We start from the raw sequence: 16,658 nt of genomic DNA, 5'->3' as shown, positions 1-16,658 counted from the left end.
GCTGAGGGGACCCAGGTGCATTTCCCACCAGGCTGGCGTCGACTCCGGGAAGCTGTGCAGTGGGCTCAGGTTTCGGGGTGCTTTCCGAGGAGCACAGCCCCGCCGGCAGCCCGGGCAAAGAGTCCTCGAAAGCGCCTGTGCATGGTGGCCTGAGATGGGCCTCCAGGCATCCGGGTGCTGGGCCCCCCGCGCCCAGGGCAGCTGCAGGCCCCGAGGCAGGCTCCGGCCGCGCCAGGAGCCAGGGGAGCCGCTTGCGCACGGTCCTCCCCGGGCTGGTCCGGCCCGCGCCAGCTTTAGGAGGCTCCGGTGCCAGGTGCAACCTGACTGCAGGGGCTCTGTGCGCAGCCTGAAGGCCCGGGCTGGGGGGCCGGCGCTGGACACGGGTGGCCGACCTCGCTACAGCACTATTTACAGAGGCCCCGGCGGAGCGCCACGTGGGTCCGGGCACCGTGGGGCACGGCAGCGAGCTGTGCTCCACGGGCCTGCAGCCGCGGGGGGACCAGGCACCGAGATGCCACCTCCTCACGCTCTTAATGACGATAATGCAACAAAAACCTTTATATAAACAGTTTATTTACTCTAAACAGCAACACAGACAAAACGCCATATAAACACAAAGGAAGTGATGCGGAAACGAGACGCCGGCTGCCTTTGGATCTGAGGCTCATAAGCAACACAACCCGGGGTCTGCGGGAGCGAGGCGGGAGGGGCCGGCGGGGGCTGCGCAGCTCTGCACGTGGGTGGGAAGCATGCCTGCATCCGCGAGCAAAGGAAACTAGCTCCTCGGGGCTCATCGAAGTATAAAAGTTTATAATTTTACAGCAGTTGAAATACTGACATCAATATTAAAATAAAAGCAAGTTTTACATAACAATCAAAAATACAAAAGACTGAAGGAAGAGACCCTGTATGAAAAACCGGGCAGCTCAGCAAGTCGCGGACTGCGTGCCAGTGGCGGAAATGGAACATGGCGCCCGCCCACCCTCCCAGGTGACTAGTAATTGGACAGAGCAACGTTAGATTTGCAAAAATGTTGTAAACAAGTTCTTGCCAAACCAATCCCTTCCTTCTTACGCTGCCGCGCGGTTGCCACTTATGAAGGTGCGAACTTCTTGGCTTGTGCTCGAACCCTCTTCTCATACTCCACTCTGTTTTGGCTGAGGAAGGAGGTCGAGAGAGACAGGTCAGCGGGTGCAGCCCCCGAGGGGGTCTGGGGGTGCCCATGGCGTGTCGGGGTGCACAGCGGTCTCAGAGGGTGGCCTCGGGTCAGGAAGGCCGGGGGGGGGGGGGGCGGGGGGACCAGCGGCTACGTGGGAAGCCGCGGCCATTGTTCCGGAAAGAAAACCCAGATGGCTGGGCACTGGTCGGCCACAGGCACACGGGGCCCAGGGCTCAGGAGCAGGCTGTGCCTGGGGGGGCACCCACCTGGGGGCATGGGGTGCCCCTCCCCAGGGAGCTAGGGGTCCCACCGAGCCGTGCTCCCTACACGCACGCCTCGCAGGGCGCTGCTCCGGGGCCCCCGTGCCCAGCCCTGGGCGTGCACAGGCGCCAGTGCCGGTGCCACGAGAGCCAGCCACCTGCTCGGGCCACGGACACTGGAGGCGTCCAGGCTCCGGGACACACCGCTGGCTCCCTGCTCAGCCAGTGGCTGGGGCCTGGCCCTGAGGTCCCAGGGCAGAAGCGCTCCAGCGTGTTCTCAGAGGGGTGCTGGCAGGAGAAACCGTGGGAACGAGGAGCCCGGGTGCGTGAAGACACCCAGTGGACCCGCTGCGACTCGACAGTGAGCCCTGGGTGCCCGTGGCCACCCCCAGCCACCGCAAACATCACTCCTGTGACAAGGCACAAGCCAAGGCAAGCCAGCTCTGCGAAGGCCACGTGGCCGGTCGAGGAAAGGCGGCGAGTCCTGAGTGGCCCTGGACACCCAGAGGCAGAGGTCAGTGCCCAGCTCGGGGGACAGCAGGCCATGATCCTGGGAGTTGCCGGTGCTCAGGGGCCAAGGGGACACGTGGCCTCCAGCGGGGCCCACTGGGGACATGGGCCTCGGGCCTGCTTGGCAGGGTCCTGCTGCCCGGGGCCAACACCAGGCTGGGCCTAAGGCCCTGAAGCCCCTTCTCGTGGGAAATGCATCTCCTGCAGCCCCGCCCTCCCTCCGATGGCCCCTGGATGGGCGGCCGGCCACTGTCCACGGCGGCTATAGAACAGTCTCCACCCGACTTTGACCCTCGGCACCGCGGATTCCAGACCCGTCCCCTGGAAGGAACAGGCCCCATCCAGCCTCCCCAACCCCCGGATGCTGGCCCCGCCGTGCAGAAGTGGGTCCCCCACCCAGCCCAGCCCAGGAGGCCGGCTGGCACGGCCAGGGGACCCAGGACCCCCCACCACAAGGCCTCGGCGCGGGGCCAGGCTGTCCCTGCGGCTGACCTGGCCAGGCCCCCCATGCTGGGTTCAACCCTGTTGCTCCCTGGGAGCCGCACCAGACCCTCGTCCCTCAGCGCAGATGGTGGGCACCACAGTGCCACGCAGGGAAGGGCTGGGACAGGCGTGATGGCCTGGCACCTGGTGGGACATCCCAGCCGCTGGGTGACCAGAACAAGCCAGGAGGCCCCGTGGGAGGTCTGGGGCCCCTGGGGAGCCATGCTACTGGACACACCTCCTTTGGCGCCCACACCTGGGGGCTTTCCCTCGGAGCTGGACTGGGCTTCACCGAGGCTGATGGCTTCCCTGGCCATAGCTCATCAGGGACGAAGTGGCCAACAGGAGCCCACATCACCTGACTGCCACCTCCTGAGCACCCCCTACCCAACAGCACTGTGGCCATACCAGCCCTGGTCACCCGTTCCTGCCCACCACAGGCCCTTTGCACATGCAGCTCCTGCTGCCTCCCAGGGCCTGCTTGTTTGCGTCCTGCCCTCAGATGCTTCCTTGACCACCTCACTCAGTGTCCCGGTCACAGCCCGTGTCTCAGAGCCACCCTCGCAGGCTGCCAGGGGCGACAGGGACTGCTGCCCAACTCAGCCTGCCTGCCGCTATCCTTCTCATGGGCAACCCAGACGGGACTCCCAGGAAGTGTGTGCAAACCAGAGCGGCCACAGCGAGGGGCCAGACCACTACTAACCAGTAAATCGTGTAGGCCTCTGCTTGAGCTGGGTCCTGGATATTTGGTTCATTTAGAAGTTCCTGTATTCCTAACAAGATCTGTGTGAGACAAAACATGGAGCTCAGGGGTTTGAAAGGCAAACTGTCCCAGGACGTCAGCCTCGGCTTTGCAGCGAGACCACAGTCGTCTGGCCCCGCGCACCCTGGCGCCCTACCTGCTTAATCGTGATGGCTGGCCTCCAGTCCTTGTCCTCCTCGAGGATGGACAGGCACACTGTGCCCGAAGGGTACACGTTCGGGTGAAACAGCGGTGGCTCAAATTTACCTGGACCACAGGGAGGAAGCAAATGCGTTTCTGGTGGCAGCTGCTGTCTGGCAGGATGATGGCCGCTCCCCTGCCCCGGGGGGCCCCACCCCTGGCCGCCCCCACTGCTCCACACCCCTCCCCAAGCCAGGACAGATTCAGGAGGTGGAGAGGGGCCGCGGCTGGTGAGGACAGTCCTGGGGTACAACTGAGGGCAGGAACCCTGAGGCCCCCAAACAAGTGGCCATTTTCAGAGCAGATCATCCTGCTTCAGAGAGGCCTGTAGGACCCCAAGCACCCCACTCCACATTTTTTCTTTTAAAGCATGAAAGTAAAAAAATAAAAAATAAAAAAAGAACACATGTAAGAAATTATGAAACATAAAAGAGCAAGAAAATTGCCTCGAGCCCCCCTGGGACTGTTACCTGCAGCTGACGTTTCAGGGCACCCCGCCTTTACTGTAAATGCCAATTACCCCCAGAAAGATCCAACGGCTCGAGAGAAGCCTGACGAATCCCCAGTGACAGACACATCTGGTAACACCCCCCCAGTACGCGCTGCACCCATCGAGGGCTCTGGTCGTGTGGGCAGAGCTAGCTCTCACGGTCACGCGTGCTGCGGCAGGTGGCGGCCACCCACCCCCAGCTCGCCGGGGCCCCCCAGCCCACCGACTGCCACGCCGGAGGGACACGAGTGACCACAGACAGCACCGTGACAGGTCCCTGAGAGTTGCTGGTGTGCGCACGTCAGACCCGAGGAGGAGCTGCCCGGTGCCGGCGGTCCCGGAGCAGAGCCACCCGGCGACTCCAGGGGAAGCATCCCTGTTCACTGCGACGCACGGTCTACTCGAAATTCCTGTGCGAGTCTCTCGTCCGTCTTTGTCCCAGGCCGTCTCTGGGCTCACAGGAGCACCACGCACGTTCTGGACACAGGCCGTCAGCTGCACGTCTCGAAGGGACCTTCTCCCACTCTGTGCACCCTTTCCGTGTCTCTAATCGCACTTCTGGGTGAGGACAAGTCCTTCATTAAATGAGTGGTCGGCCTTCCTTCTCATCTAGGAAGGTGCAGCGGCCTCCCCCAAAGCCTTGATCCCGACTTTGGGTCCTGCTGGCTTGCTCTGCTCGGAGTCCCTTCCCGTCACAGGGGCCGCTGCCGACTTCCACAAGGAACCCGGCCCTGACCGCTCTATCTGGGAGACTGGCCATGTTGCGTATGTCAGCCCTCTGGCTGCTGGGACCGTCTCCCATGGTCCAGCCCCTGGCGTGTTCACGGGCGCTCGGCTGCCTCCAGCCCTGCTTGCTGCATACGGGGCCGCCCCAAGTTCAGCCTCTGTGGACACGGCAGGTGGCTTTCCAGAGGAAATATTCAAGAGGCACAGTGTCTAGAGGCCCCCCGGCTGGCTGTGGCTTGCAGCATGTGGGGAGCAAGGCGGGCAGCTTCTGCTCTGCGAGTGGGCCTGAGGGGTGGAGGGCCTCTTAGGCAGGGCCTGCTGATGCGATGGCCACTGCCTTTTCTGATTCGCAGATGCCCTTTGTGTGTTGAGGAAAGTGCCGATGAACCTACACACTTCTCCCCTCCTCACTCCCACTGGGGTCTTCTGGTGGAGGCAAGGCCCACTGACCGGCTTTCCACCTGCAGGGGCGCCCTTGTCTCCTTCACGGGTTGGGTCTACCCAAGCGATGGAGAGGCCGCCCGCCCGGGTCTTCCTCTAAGAACTGCACAGCTCCGCCTGTTGGGCATCAAGGTCCATCTGGAAGGCTATCTGGGGAGGAAGGGGAATTCCCGTCTTCTGCTAGGATACCCCGTGGACCCAGGCCCCTCACTGGCCCACCCTCCCGCCTCTTGTTACTTTGGTCAAGAACTGAGCCTCTGTACACATGGCGTGTGTGGACTCTGCTCCGCAGGCCCATGTCTCAATCACCATGTCCCTGCGCCCAGGCTGCCCGGCTCCCATCCTGCCTGTCATGCTAATGGGGCTGGGTGCCCTCTACTAACGAGCCCCCGCCCTGGCCTCCCAAGCACCCTGGGCACCCCAAGGGCCTCTGGGCACTCTGCACTCCTACACGTTAGGGTGTGCAAGGCAAGTTCCACAGAAACGTGCCTGCATTCTCACTGGGTCCCCAGACGCTCCGTAGACTGGCTTGGAGAGGACGGACATCTTCACAGCCTCGGTTCCGGCCTGTCACGGGGGCCAGGTGGTGGGTCACTGGCGCCATCCTTGGCTCCTCTCAGCGGGGCTCTGGAGTTTGCAGTCTGGAGGCCCTGAGCCTCTGGTTGCATTTATTCCACAGTATTTAATGCTACTGTAAACAGTCTGGTTTCAACAGTTTCATTTGTTGCTACTTTATGAAAACAGGTTCTCACATGTTCATCCTTTGGCCCACAACCTTCACAGACGGGTGTCATAAAGCACGTCTGCACACTGTCCCTTTCCTGCTCTTCTGTGGGGATTTTCTTCTTCCTTATTGCATTTGCTTGGAATTCCAGCATCATGTGGCACAAAAGTGAGAAAAGCAACTCTAACTTGTCTCATTTCTTAATTAAAGCAATTATTTAAAGTAACACCTGCCAAGTGGCAAAAACTACTCAAACAGCAAAGAACCACCCGAAATGAAAGCGCCTATCACCATGGTTACCCAGCTAATCATTAATTTTTAAAATTCTTCTGGTAGATACCCTTATAATGGAAAATGTACGCCTACCTTCTGAATTAGTAACCCCAGTGTAAACATTTACACATGGCCTTGTCCGGCCATGGACCATGCCGGACGCATCTACACACACACACACACACACGCACATTAGCTCACTGAACTAACCAACTGTGGGCAGGGTTTGTGGATCTGCAGCTACGAGACCGGAGGGACTCAGTGCCCGCCTGGCCCCGAGTTTTGCTAACTGCACTCTGGTGCTCTAAGCGCAGCCTTCTCTGGCCGCTTTGGTGTGCTATCTGTCCGGGGGCGCCTGCGGCCACAAGCCAGATAGGAAACTGTCACCCACAGGTGGAGCACCAGCGGGGGAGGGAAAGGAGGCTGTGAGAGGCGAGGCTCTGCACCGCGGTCCTTCTGCATGCCCATCCCTGCCCGGGCTGGGGTGGGGGTGGTGGCACCTCCTCCCCAGGAAGCGCCCGGGAGCTGTCCAGGGCATCACAGCCAGGGCCTGCGACTAGGCCCATTACGTGCAGCTCCCAGCACTGGGCGCTAGGAACGGGTTCAGATCCACAGCCGGCTTCGAGGATGAGTGCCCCTGGAAATGCCCCCAGGGAACACGGGACTTCCGATCTCCGCTGGACTTCACTCTACTTACATTTTGGGGGTGAGGATGGATAATCGTCTTTGAAAAGCATCCGTAGTTTAAACAAGCCTCCTTCCCAGGGAGTCTGTTGGGAAGCAAAGCTGTAGTTAGGTGTGCTGCTGGCCTCTGTGGTGGGCCGAGCCCAGGAGCAGCTGGCTTCTGTAGCAGGTCCCCCAGCACTGCCCCCACAGGGAGGTGGGCTCCTACACTGGCCCAAAGATCAGCTGTCCCCGTGACAGGACTGTCGGTGCCTCCGTGGGCCCCAAGGGGCCCTGGGAAGAGCCCTCCCCAGAGAGGAGCAGGGCTGGAGCTGGACTTCTGGGAAGACAGGCAAGGCCTGGCAGGCTGTCCCTGGTGACCCCAGGATGAGGGGTTGGGATCTTTACTTGACCAGCTGCCTCGAGGCCCCCCACTCCAGCTCCATGACCCTCCCCAGCCTCCTCTGGGAGGGAGATGGCCACACTGTGCCTGCCCTGGCCTCAGATGAGGGGCCAGGAATGGTCTTAGCAAAAGCAGAGGTGCAGGCTGGGCGCTCAAAGGTCGGAGAACCCAAAGCACATCATCTTGCAGACAAAGCCATGTCCTAATCCCATTGGCTTAGCAGAGAGAAAGGAGACTGACTGTTGGGAACCACCAAGGCTGAGCTCCTGGGACGGTCATCGTGAACCATGGGAGGAAGAAACAGAAGCGATGAGGTGTCGGACCTAATGGGGACCCCTTAGGGGCCTCCTCTCTCTTTCAGGGTTTCCCGGGAAGAGCCAGATGTGGGGTTGCTGGAGATCCTCACTTCCAATGCTTCAAACACGCCCATCCTAACCGGCCTGGCACACGTAGGCCGCACACGGCTTTCCCAGGGGGCCCACGTGGGACTTCCACACCTGAGGGCCAGCAGCCGCCCTGGGCTCAAAGACCACCAGGACCCAGCATCACGAGGCTGATCCTGAAGGAAAATGCGAAGGCCCTCAAGGCTCCTCTTGCCCCAGAGATGCAGCAGGTCTGCCCCCCAGGCTTGGTGGGGATGCCCAGCCACCCCCTTCCTCAGCCCAGCTCCTGCTTTCTGAATTACAGCTGCCCTGGGGGGCTGTGTGTGTCACATGTCACCTTGGCCTCCTCCCCACTCCTCCAAGAGGGCATGGGGCCCACACACGGGGCGAGCCGAGGAGCAGCACCTCTTACCCCTTTCTTCCCTGGAATGGCACACTCCCAGTTCATGAGGTTCATCGTGCCGTCGGGATTCTTTGTCGGGACAGCCACAAAGCCCTGAGAGAAAACAACCACACAAGCACATCAGCGCCGCGGCATCTCATCTCACCCACTCGCAGAACCATCCCGTGACCCCCCACGGGCCCTCCGCACAGAGCACGTGACAGGCCCGGGCTGGACGGGGACGTCCCGGTTTCCGTCAGGAGAAACGGATCCACTCTGCTGTGTGCAGAAATAAAGCTTTCCTTACAAACGGGTGGTCCTTTCTCCAGGCTTTCCTCTCCTGGGCGAGTCTGCTGAGAGCGATCCCCGACATGTTCAAAGTCCCTGGAAGAGACCAGGCAGGGCGTGCGGTTAGCAAGGGTCGGCCTCAGGCTCCTCCGGCCCCTCCGCTCTCACAGCTTGCTGCACATGCACCGTGCTCTCAGTGAGCCACCCCGCCTGGGGGCCCCACGGGGCTGACCCGGCCTCCCCCCTCCCAGGGCCCCCACTGTGGTCTCCATTTCCCAGTGACCCCGAGGTGCAGGGAGGTGAAGGCACAGGCCTGGGGCTACACAACTGTCCAGTGCTGCACAGAAAGGCCTGGCCAAGCACTCCCGGCAGACGCCTGCACACCTGTCCCCCTTGCCAGTGCCGAGGTGGGGGGCATTAGGCCCGCGGCTCAGAATCTAGGTTCTTGTCTGGTCAGGAGAACCACCCTTATTCTTTTTTTTTTTTTTTTTTAAGATTTTATTTATTTATTCATGACACAGAGAGAGAGAGACAGAGACACAGGCAGCGGGAGAAGCAGGCTCCACGCAGGGAGCCCGACGCAGGACTCGACCCCGAGTCTCCAGGATCACACCCTGGGCTGAAGGTGGCGCCAAACTGCTGGGCCACTGGGGCTGCCCAAACCACACTTATTCTTGAAAGCAATGGAGTACAAAGGTGCCCCAGGGCGGACATCAGTTCACACCGCATCATGCGCAAGTCCCTGGACAGCACCCAGCCCCCAGCACCCAAGAGACCCACCTCTCACCAGGGCCCCAGGCGCTACCCACTGCCGTCTCCACTTACCCATCCCACAGCCACCCCCTGCCCCCAGATCCACAGCCGCCCCACAAACAACAAATGGATCAAGGCCTGTCTCCCATTTACTCAGGGAGTCAGCAGGAGGTGAGTGGCCAGCCCACAGCCTGCCCAGCGTCCACCTGTCCTGGGAGCGTGCTGGCTGTGGGAGACGGCAGCTCCGAGCCCCCAAGGCCTGGTGCCTCTGGCTGTTCCCACCAGTGGCCTGGCGCCCGCTGAGCACACCTGTGCGCAGCCTGCAGGTGGAACAGACTCTCTGGGCTGCCGCTCACCCAGCAAAGAACAGGCTGGGGCGCCCCCAGCTGCCCTTGGCTCCCTCCTGCCCTGGGAGAATCTTGCCCTGAGTCTGTTTGCCGCTCTTCAAAGTCCATGGAAACATCGAGGACTCCTAGAATCCAACATTTACCATAAACAAGGCTTTAACAAGACAAAGAGGGTGTCTCCTAGAAGGGGATGACAGCAGCCTGCCCCAACCCTTCAGGCAGGCTTCATGGACACTTGGCGACAAGTCTCTGCTCTGCTCTTATGGGGTTAAAGGTCCAACAACCCACGCTCCTGAGTACAATGCGGGGTTCTCCACAACTACCAGGGTTTTCAGTTGGGTTCAGGAGAACCACCTCCCAGCCATGTTCCTGGGCTCAGGTTCACCTACACCCCTGCTTCCCCACCAGGCTCGACAGACCTGGGAACGACCAGAAGGTAGGGCCCTGGCTAAGTGTGGTGCCTCAACTCAAACCCAGCTCACGCACCCTCAACTGCCCCTCAGCAGTCCAATCCATATCATGCTCTCTGCCCCAACACCCACCCCCCACCCCAGCCACCCCCCTCCCGGTCCCTGAGCAGCACAGTCCCCTGCCCAGAGCCCACACCGTCATGCAGCAGGGGTGAGACCAACAGCTCAGCGGACACAGGCCCTGGACCTTGCTATCTCTGGCTCTCCAGGTGTGGCCCTGTGTGCCTGTCAAAAATGCACGTCCCAGACCCCTGTGGCCTTACGTCAGAACTCTGGGCGAGACCTAGTGCCTGGGGTCTGGGAGGCTCTCGGTCAATTCTCTTCCCAAGAAGTAAGCCAAGTAGGAGGAAGGGTCTGGGAATCACCACTGCAGAACACGACTGTAGTCCCTGGTGTCATGCAAGAGACCAGGTCTCAGGAAGCTGACTGAGTTATGACAAACCGCCAGACCAACTAGATGGGGTCCTGTTTTAAAAACCATGTACTTAGCTTATAAGAAAAACAAAAAGTCAAAAATCACAGCCCTCCATTCAGAAAGCATGACATGATGACGACACCCCCCCGCCCGGGGCTGCCGCCTGCAGCTTTTGGCACCGTGACGCCAGAGCACACCTTGTACGAGGTTCTGATCTTAACTGACCTCAAGACTACGTTCGATATAGACAACAGCATGCTGACCCAGAACAGAACTGCAATTCACCACGTGATCCCAGAATCCTAGTCTGCCCCCTTCGTCCCCATCCGTGTACGGACCTGGCCACCAGGAACACCTGCCAGGGGGAGTTTGGGACCAGCAAGGTGCACCCCTGCCCAGATCTCCTTCACAGGACAGCACACTCGTCTGGAATATTTGTTTGGGCCAGAGGCGGGGGCCCAGCAGTGCAACAAGGGCGAGCGCTGATCCTGAGGAGGAGGATTAGGGCTTGCAGGAGCGTAGGCCAGTCTGCCTCCCAAGTGTTCTCTGGTTAGAAGCGGGCAGGGACCCTGATGCCGGAAGATGCTTTACTTCTACAAGTTTCTCAAAACCTTCATTTCCACTGGTCCTTCTCCGTGGAATCTGAGCCAACCCCAAGCCTTGGGTCAGTGGAAATGCCCTTCCCTGCAGGAGGTTCGAGGGCACAAAACACTCCTGCCCCCGAGCTCCCTGGCGCACACAGCATGATCACCGGAGCACCCCCTTCACCCCCCCGGGAAGCAGACAGTGCAAGTTGGCAGGAACCTTCTGCTGAATTAACCAACACGGAGCCTCAGCGACCAAAGACAAGCAGCCTGGTAAGCAGTTCTGTAGTTGAGATGCAAGGTCCCCGGTGAGCCTAAGCTCTGCCAGGCATCTAAACAGGTTTCTGAAGCCCCAGGCCGGAGCTCCCCAACACGGGGCGCTCTGTGGGGGCTGGGGGCAGGCCCTGCCAGGCCAGGCCAGGCCGTCCTGAGCGCCGTCTGCAAGCGGACCCGTGGCACAACCCTGCCACCTCTTCTGCCCTGAAGACTGGACAGGACCGCCCATGGAGGCCCTGCCCCAGGGCCTGTGTGAGGGTGTCCCAGGTTGGGGGAAGTCAGGAGGGGTGGTCGCAGGAGAGCTCCTGCCGCGGGGGTGCTGCTGGGCCAGACCGGGGTGGGTTTCTGCCGGCGGGGCAAAGAGCCACAGGTGCACAGCTGCCCTGTCCCCAGCACACACCTGGGCTCAGACATGCTCCCACTCCCACCAGCCTCCAGTTTGCTACATTTCAACCACAGCAGGCAACCTCTCATTCAGAATCCCACTTAAAACCACATCTCCCCGGGACAAGCTCACAGAGAGGCACTCAGGGGGGTGGTTAGGTGCGAGCCAGACGCCGGGAGATGGGACGACCCATCCCCAGGCCGGGGAGACAGCCCGAGGACGGGAGCGGGCCCTCCAGGCACAGCCACCTCCCGCCAGGGTTCCCGCAGCGGCCTGGACTCTCGGTGAACTCCCCTCGCGCTGTGCTCCGCGACCTGAGGGTACAGACCTCAGAGCCGCTTCCTGGCTGCCCTGGCTGCCGGGGTTTGGGCTAGGCACTCATCTCCCGTCCGGACGGTTTCGGTCTCATCTGTGAAATGGGCGCAGCACTGCGACCCCTCGGGCCTGTGCGGGCGCAGACACGCTGCGGGTGGGAGCCCCGCCCGGGCCGTCCTGGGCGGCGCTCCCCGAGGGGGGGACCTGCTGCACCCGGCAGAGGCACCTACCTGGCCGCCCGCCCCCCGACAGCTCCCGGGACCCCGGGCGCCGACTCGGAGGCCGGGTCCCTGACCTCGGGGCTCCCCAGGCTCCGACCGCCCGGCGCCCCGCACCCCGTAAGCAAAGCAGGAGCAAGCTGGGGTCCGCGGGGCCGGGGCTGCCGACTCCTCCGCGGGCCCCGGGGTCCGCAGGCGCCCCGGCCCCAGCAGGTGCAGGCCCGGCCCCCTGCGCTCGGCCCCGGGAGACCCCGCGGGGCTCGGGGCGGGGGGCGCCTGGCGCGTCGGGGCCCCGCGCACGAGCTCCGCGGCCGGCGGGCGGGCCGTGACCCCGGAAACGGATCCCGCGGGCGGCAGCGGCGGCGGGCGGGCTCGCGTCCCTGTCAACCGCGGCCGCAGCTCCGGGGCCGCGCCGGGCACGCGCCGGGGGGCCGTTCTCCGCGCTCCCGGCCGGGCGCGCGCGGGGCTCGAGGGGCCGGCGGGCCGCGACCCCGGGGCGGGGGGGGGGCGCACGCCGCGGACTGAGGCGGCCCGGCTCCGGGCGGGGGGGCGCGGGGCGGGCCGGGGCTGGGGGGAGGCGCCCGGCCGGGCCCGACGGCGGCGGAGGCCCCGCGCCCCGAGGCCGGCCCCCGCCCGCGCCCCCCGCCGCCCGCCCGCGCCCCCGCGCTCACCTCGGGCGGCCGCGGCCCGGCGAGCGAGGCGGACGAGGAGGCGGCGGCGGCGGCGGCGGCGGCGCTCCCTTTGTCTCGGGACTTCCCTCCCGAGCCCGCTCCGCGCGCAGCCCGAGCGCTCCGAGGACCCCGGCGGGCGGGGCGGGGCGGGGCCTACGGGGGCTGCCCGCCGCGCGCCTGCCCCGCGCGCCGCCGCCGCCTTCCCGCGCCCCGCGCCGCCCCGCCCGCCGCGCGCCGCCCGCCGCCCGCGCCCTGCCGCCGCGCGCCCCCGCCCCGGGTGCGGCTCCGGAGCCTGGGTCGGCGGAGGCTTTCCCGTCGGGCGGCGCCGCGGACACCTGCGCCCTTAAAGGAGCCGCGTCCCCGACCGGAGGGAGCGTCTGCAAACTCCCCCTCGCGACGCGCGCGTCCACCCGAGGACACGCCGGCGGGCAGCGGGGGCCGGCGGAGGCCGAGACCGCCGAGGGCCCCCCGGATGCCGCGCGGGCAGCTCCCCGCGCACGGGCCCCGGAGGTCTCCTTGGGGCTGGGATCAGGGGCCGGGGGAGAAAAGCCCACTGAGGCCTAAGGATCCCCGAAGCGTCGCAGCGCGGTGACGGTCCCCGGAGCACGGCGGCCTGTGAAACCCCTTGCGATTGGCCAGCTGCGGGCCCGGGGCGGGGCGCCCGGCGAAGCCGCCCAATGAGTCGACCCGGCACAGGAGGCCGAGCGCCCGCCGGACCGACGGGACCACAAGTGCTGACGCTCCCTAACCCGGGGGCGGGCCGCCGGGGCCGCGGGCGCATAAGGGAGGGGAGGAGAGCGGACGGCGGGCGGAGCGAACCGCGGCCCCTCCCGGTCCGCCGGGCGTCTCCCCGTCGGGCCCGCCTCGTCGCCCGAACCCCAGGTGTGTGGGGGGGGGCGCCTTCCGAGGTCAGTCCGCTGCCCCGGTGGGCGCCTAGGGGTCAAGCAGCGGTGGGTGTCTCGGGCACCCCCATCCCCGCGCAGGGGCCGCTGGAGGGCATCGCGGCCCCGGGCTGCAGGTCGCGGGTGGGGGCACTGGAATGCCGGAGCGGCTGGCCTGCACGCCCCCTCCCCCTCCCTCCCCTCCCCCTTCCCTCCCTCCCTCCCTCCTCCGTTTCTCCCCCCTCCCCCTCCCCTCCTCTCCCTTCCCTCCCTCCCTCTCTCCCCCGGGGCCCCGTAGTTGGCACCGTGCTCAGGCTTCCCCAGGGGCAGGGACCACAGGCCCCGTGTCCAGCGGCTGCTCAGGGCATGCAAGCCGCGCCGCTCCCAGCCCTCCTGTTACTTGGGGAGTAAAATGAGGGCGTCCCCCTGATGCGGGGCCTAGGTCACCACCCCACCCACCCCCACCCCGGCCAGCAGTGGCCTCTGGGGCTTGGCTAGAGTGACCGCCGCCCCGGTGACCAATGAGCCAAGTATAAGCGGTCACGTCCCCGCCAGGCCTGAACTCCGCCGGGCTGTCGGCTCCTGAATCCCCAGGGCCACCCCCATGGGCCGCTGCCGCCCTGCCCCTCCCCCAGGCAGCTGCAGTTCTGCACCTGAGGGTGTCAGGACCATCTGGGGCTTATCTGAGACACCTGTTTCCTGGGGCTTCTGATTCACCAGAGCCCAGGGGTCCTGCGGGCGGGAGTGTATGTTTTAACGAGAACCCCAGGAGAGCCTGCTGCACGGCCCACTTTCTAGTGGCTTCCTGCCAAGGAGCATGGGCTTCGGGCCCATCCTTGTGCAGATGCCAGGAGGTTTGCACCAGGCTGTGTGGGGAAGACACCTGACAAAGAGCGGTGGCCGCTGCTGGAGGCAAGAGAGGAGACCCAGGGGCCTTCGTGGGCTCTGCACAGACAGGGCAGAGAGGGAGCAGGGGTGTCGTTCGGGGAGGCCGACCACCGAGGGTGGCCTGGGCCTGACCCTGTGGGCCCTGGGGAGCCATGGAAGGTTGCAGAGAAGGAAACTAAGAGCAGGTCCTGTCTATGCGTGAGGAGGGGATACCCGGAGATGGGAAGTGCGGCCCCTTGGCTCTGATGGCCAAGGTCCAACCACAGCAGGAAGAACTGCCCTCCTAGGGGAAAGCTGTCCTCATGCTGGGAAGAGAGTCAGGATCGGAGGAGCAGGGCAGCCCCGATGGCCCAGCGGTCTGGCACCACCTTCGGCCCGGGGTGTGATCCTGGGGACCCAGGATCGAAACACACGTTGGGCTCCCTGCAGGGAGCCTGCTTCTCCCTCTGCCTGTGTCTCTGCCCTTCTCTCTGTGTGTCTGTCATGAGTAAATAAATCTTTAAAAAAAAAAATTGGAGGAGGAGCATCTGGCATTTAGGTGGAGGAGGGCAGGGGGTGCGCAGGAGGCGACCTCCAGGCTTGCGTCCTGGGCCGTTCCTGCGCTCACGGGCTGGCGCACAGGCTGTCAGGATCATCACGTTTGTCCAGCCCTGATGGGAGGCGCGCTGACCGTGTAGACTGGGCCGCGGGCAGGGAACAACGGGCGGCCTCTAGAGCCCGCGAGGGCCACCGCCCCCATGACGGCCAGCAAGAAAGTGGGGACCTCAGGCCTTCCACAGCGGGGGACTGAGCTTGCAGGAAGGCCCGAGCCTCAGCTGAGGGCAGGAGAAGGCAGCCCCGGCCTGTGACACTCAGCCCCGCTCCTGACGCAAGAAAGGGAGACGACCGCAAAGTGCCCTGTTTAAAGCCGCGGGGCGTGCGGGGAGCAGTTGTGCAGCTGGGAACACATCTGGGTTAGACGGTGCCGTCCGCGAAGTCTCCGATGGGGTGACGTCCAAACAGGCCTGAAGGAGGACGGGGACCGGTAAAGGCCCGTGTAGCCGCGGCAGAGCCAGAGCGGGAGGGCGCCATGGGGTGAGGTTGGAGGCAGTTGGACTGGACCTCGCGTGACGTTTCCAGGGTGCTGGGGACCTTGCTGTGCGCTCATAGTGCAGCAGTCCCTGTGGGAGAGACAGGCGGGTTGGGTCCAGTTCCCTGGGTACAAAGGAGAAGCTGAATCTTGGAGAAGGTGAGGCCTCTGTGCAGTCAGTGGGTCTAAGACCCTGAGGAGGAAGGATGCTGGCTGCCCCGGCAGGCCCTACGCCCCTGCCCCATGAGGCGGGGTGGGGGGGTGGGGGGTACGCCCCCGAGCTGCCTGGAGCCTCCCCCAACCGGGTGTCTGCCCAAGGCCACGCTGTGGGGAGGAGGTCTGCGGGCAGGGCTCGGGGCTGGCTTGAAAAGCACTTCCGCAGGTAAAAGAAGGGAGCTGGACCCCTTACCTCACACCACGCACAAAACTCAAAAGTCCTAACTACACAGGAGAGCCAAAGCTGTGGGCGCCTGGGGGCTTGGGTTGAGCGTCTCCCTTCGGCTCAGGATGTGACCCTGGGGTCCCAGGATTGAGTCCCACGTCAGGCTCCCTGCATGGAGCCTGCTTCCCCCTCTGCCAGTGTCTCTGCCCCTCTCTCTCTGTTTCTCTCATGAATAAAGAAATAAAATCTTTAAAAAAAAAAGAGCTAAAGCTGTAAAATACTTAGAATAAAATGTAGGGGAAAGTCCTTACGATACTGGATTTGGCGATCATTTCTTGGATTAGGACCCTAAAACCACAGGCAAGTGAAGAAGAAAAAGATAGACCAGGCTTCATCATGGTTGAGAACTTTTGGGTACAAGAGGGACAAATACTCCTGGAAGGGATCCCTGGGTGGTGCAGCGGTTTGGCGCCTGCCTTTGGCCCAGGGCGCGATCCTCCCGGTGCATGGAGCCTGCTTCTCCCTCTGCCTGTGTCTCTGCCTCTCTCTCCTCTCTCTCTGTGTGACTATCATAAATAAAAAAAAATAATAATAAAATAAATAAATAAATACTCCTGGAAGGAGGACGCCTGGGGCTGCAGGGGCTGCACCTGCCTTCCCGGGCTCAGCACCCCCCCCCCCCGTCTGTCCTGAGGATGATGGATTCAAGGGGGCACCCTGGGGCCCCCTCCCAACCCCAGGCTGGGTCCTCCGCAACCTCCTCCCCTGGGCTGTGTGTCATGCTGTCCCTGCGCTTCCTGGTTCCTTCAAGGACACCCTCTGTCTCTGTTGGGGGAGTCTCCTTGCCAGGCAGAGCCTTTCCCAGGATGTTCTCCA

General features: G+C 63.6%; 1 protein-coding gene across 3 annotated transcripts; it reads right to left on the bottom strand.

Moving 5' to 3' along the window:
- Nucleotides 1-556: 556 nt before the first annotated feature.
- On the bottom strand, nt 557-12,699 carry UBE2I (ubiquitin conjugating enzyme E2 I). Of its 3 annotated transcripts, none has more exons than XM_077906057.1 (7): nt 12,563-12,699; nt 8,148-8,224; nt 7,871-7,954; nt 6,707-6,779; nt 3,312-3,421; nt 3,116-3,195; nt 557-1,157 (listed from the first exon to the last, which is right to left on the bottom strand). In XM_077906057.1, exons 2-7 carry the CDS (start codon nt 8,211-8,213, stop codon nt 1,094-1,096), a joined length of 477 nt encoding a protein of 158 aa, XP_077762183.1. In that variant the 5' UTR covers nt 8,214-8,224; nt 12,563-12,699; the 3' UTR covers nt 557-1,093. The 3 variants fall into 3 exon arrangements, with proteins under 3 accessions (XP_077762183.1, XP_077762185.1, XP_077762184.1); XM_077906059.1 differs by lacking the exon at nt 12,563-12,699 and adding an exon at nt 11,904-11,974; XM_077906058.1 differs by lacking the exon at nt 12,563-12,699 and adding an exon at nt 11,687-11,793.
- Nucleotides 12,700-16,658: the final 3,959 nt, after the last annotated feature.

The sequence above is a fragment of the Canis aureus genome, chromosome 8 (genome assembly GCF_053574225.1).
Source record: "Canis aureus isolate CA01 chromosome 8, VMU_Caureus_v.1.0, whole genome shotgun sequence".
NCBI lineage: Eukaryota > Metazoa > Chordata > Mammalia > Carnivora > Canidae > Canis > Canis aureus.
This window is presented reverse-complemented; position numbering and strand designations above follow the sequence as displayed.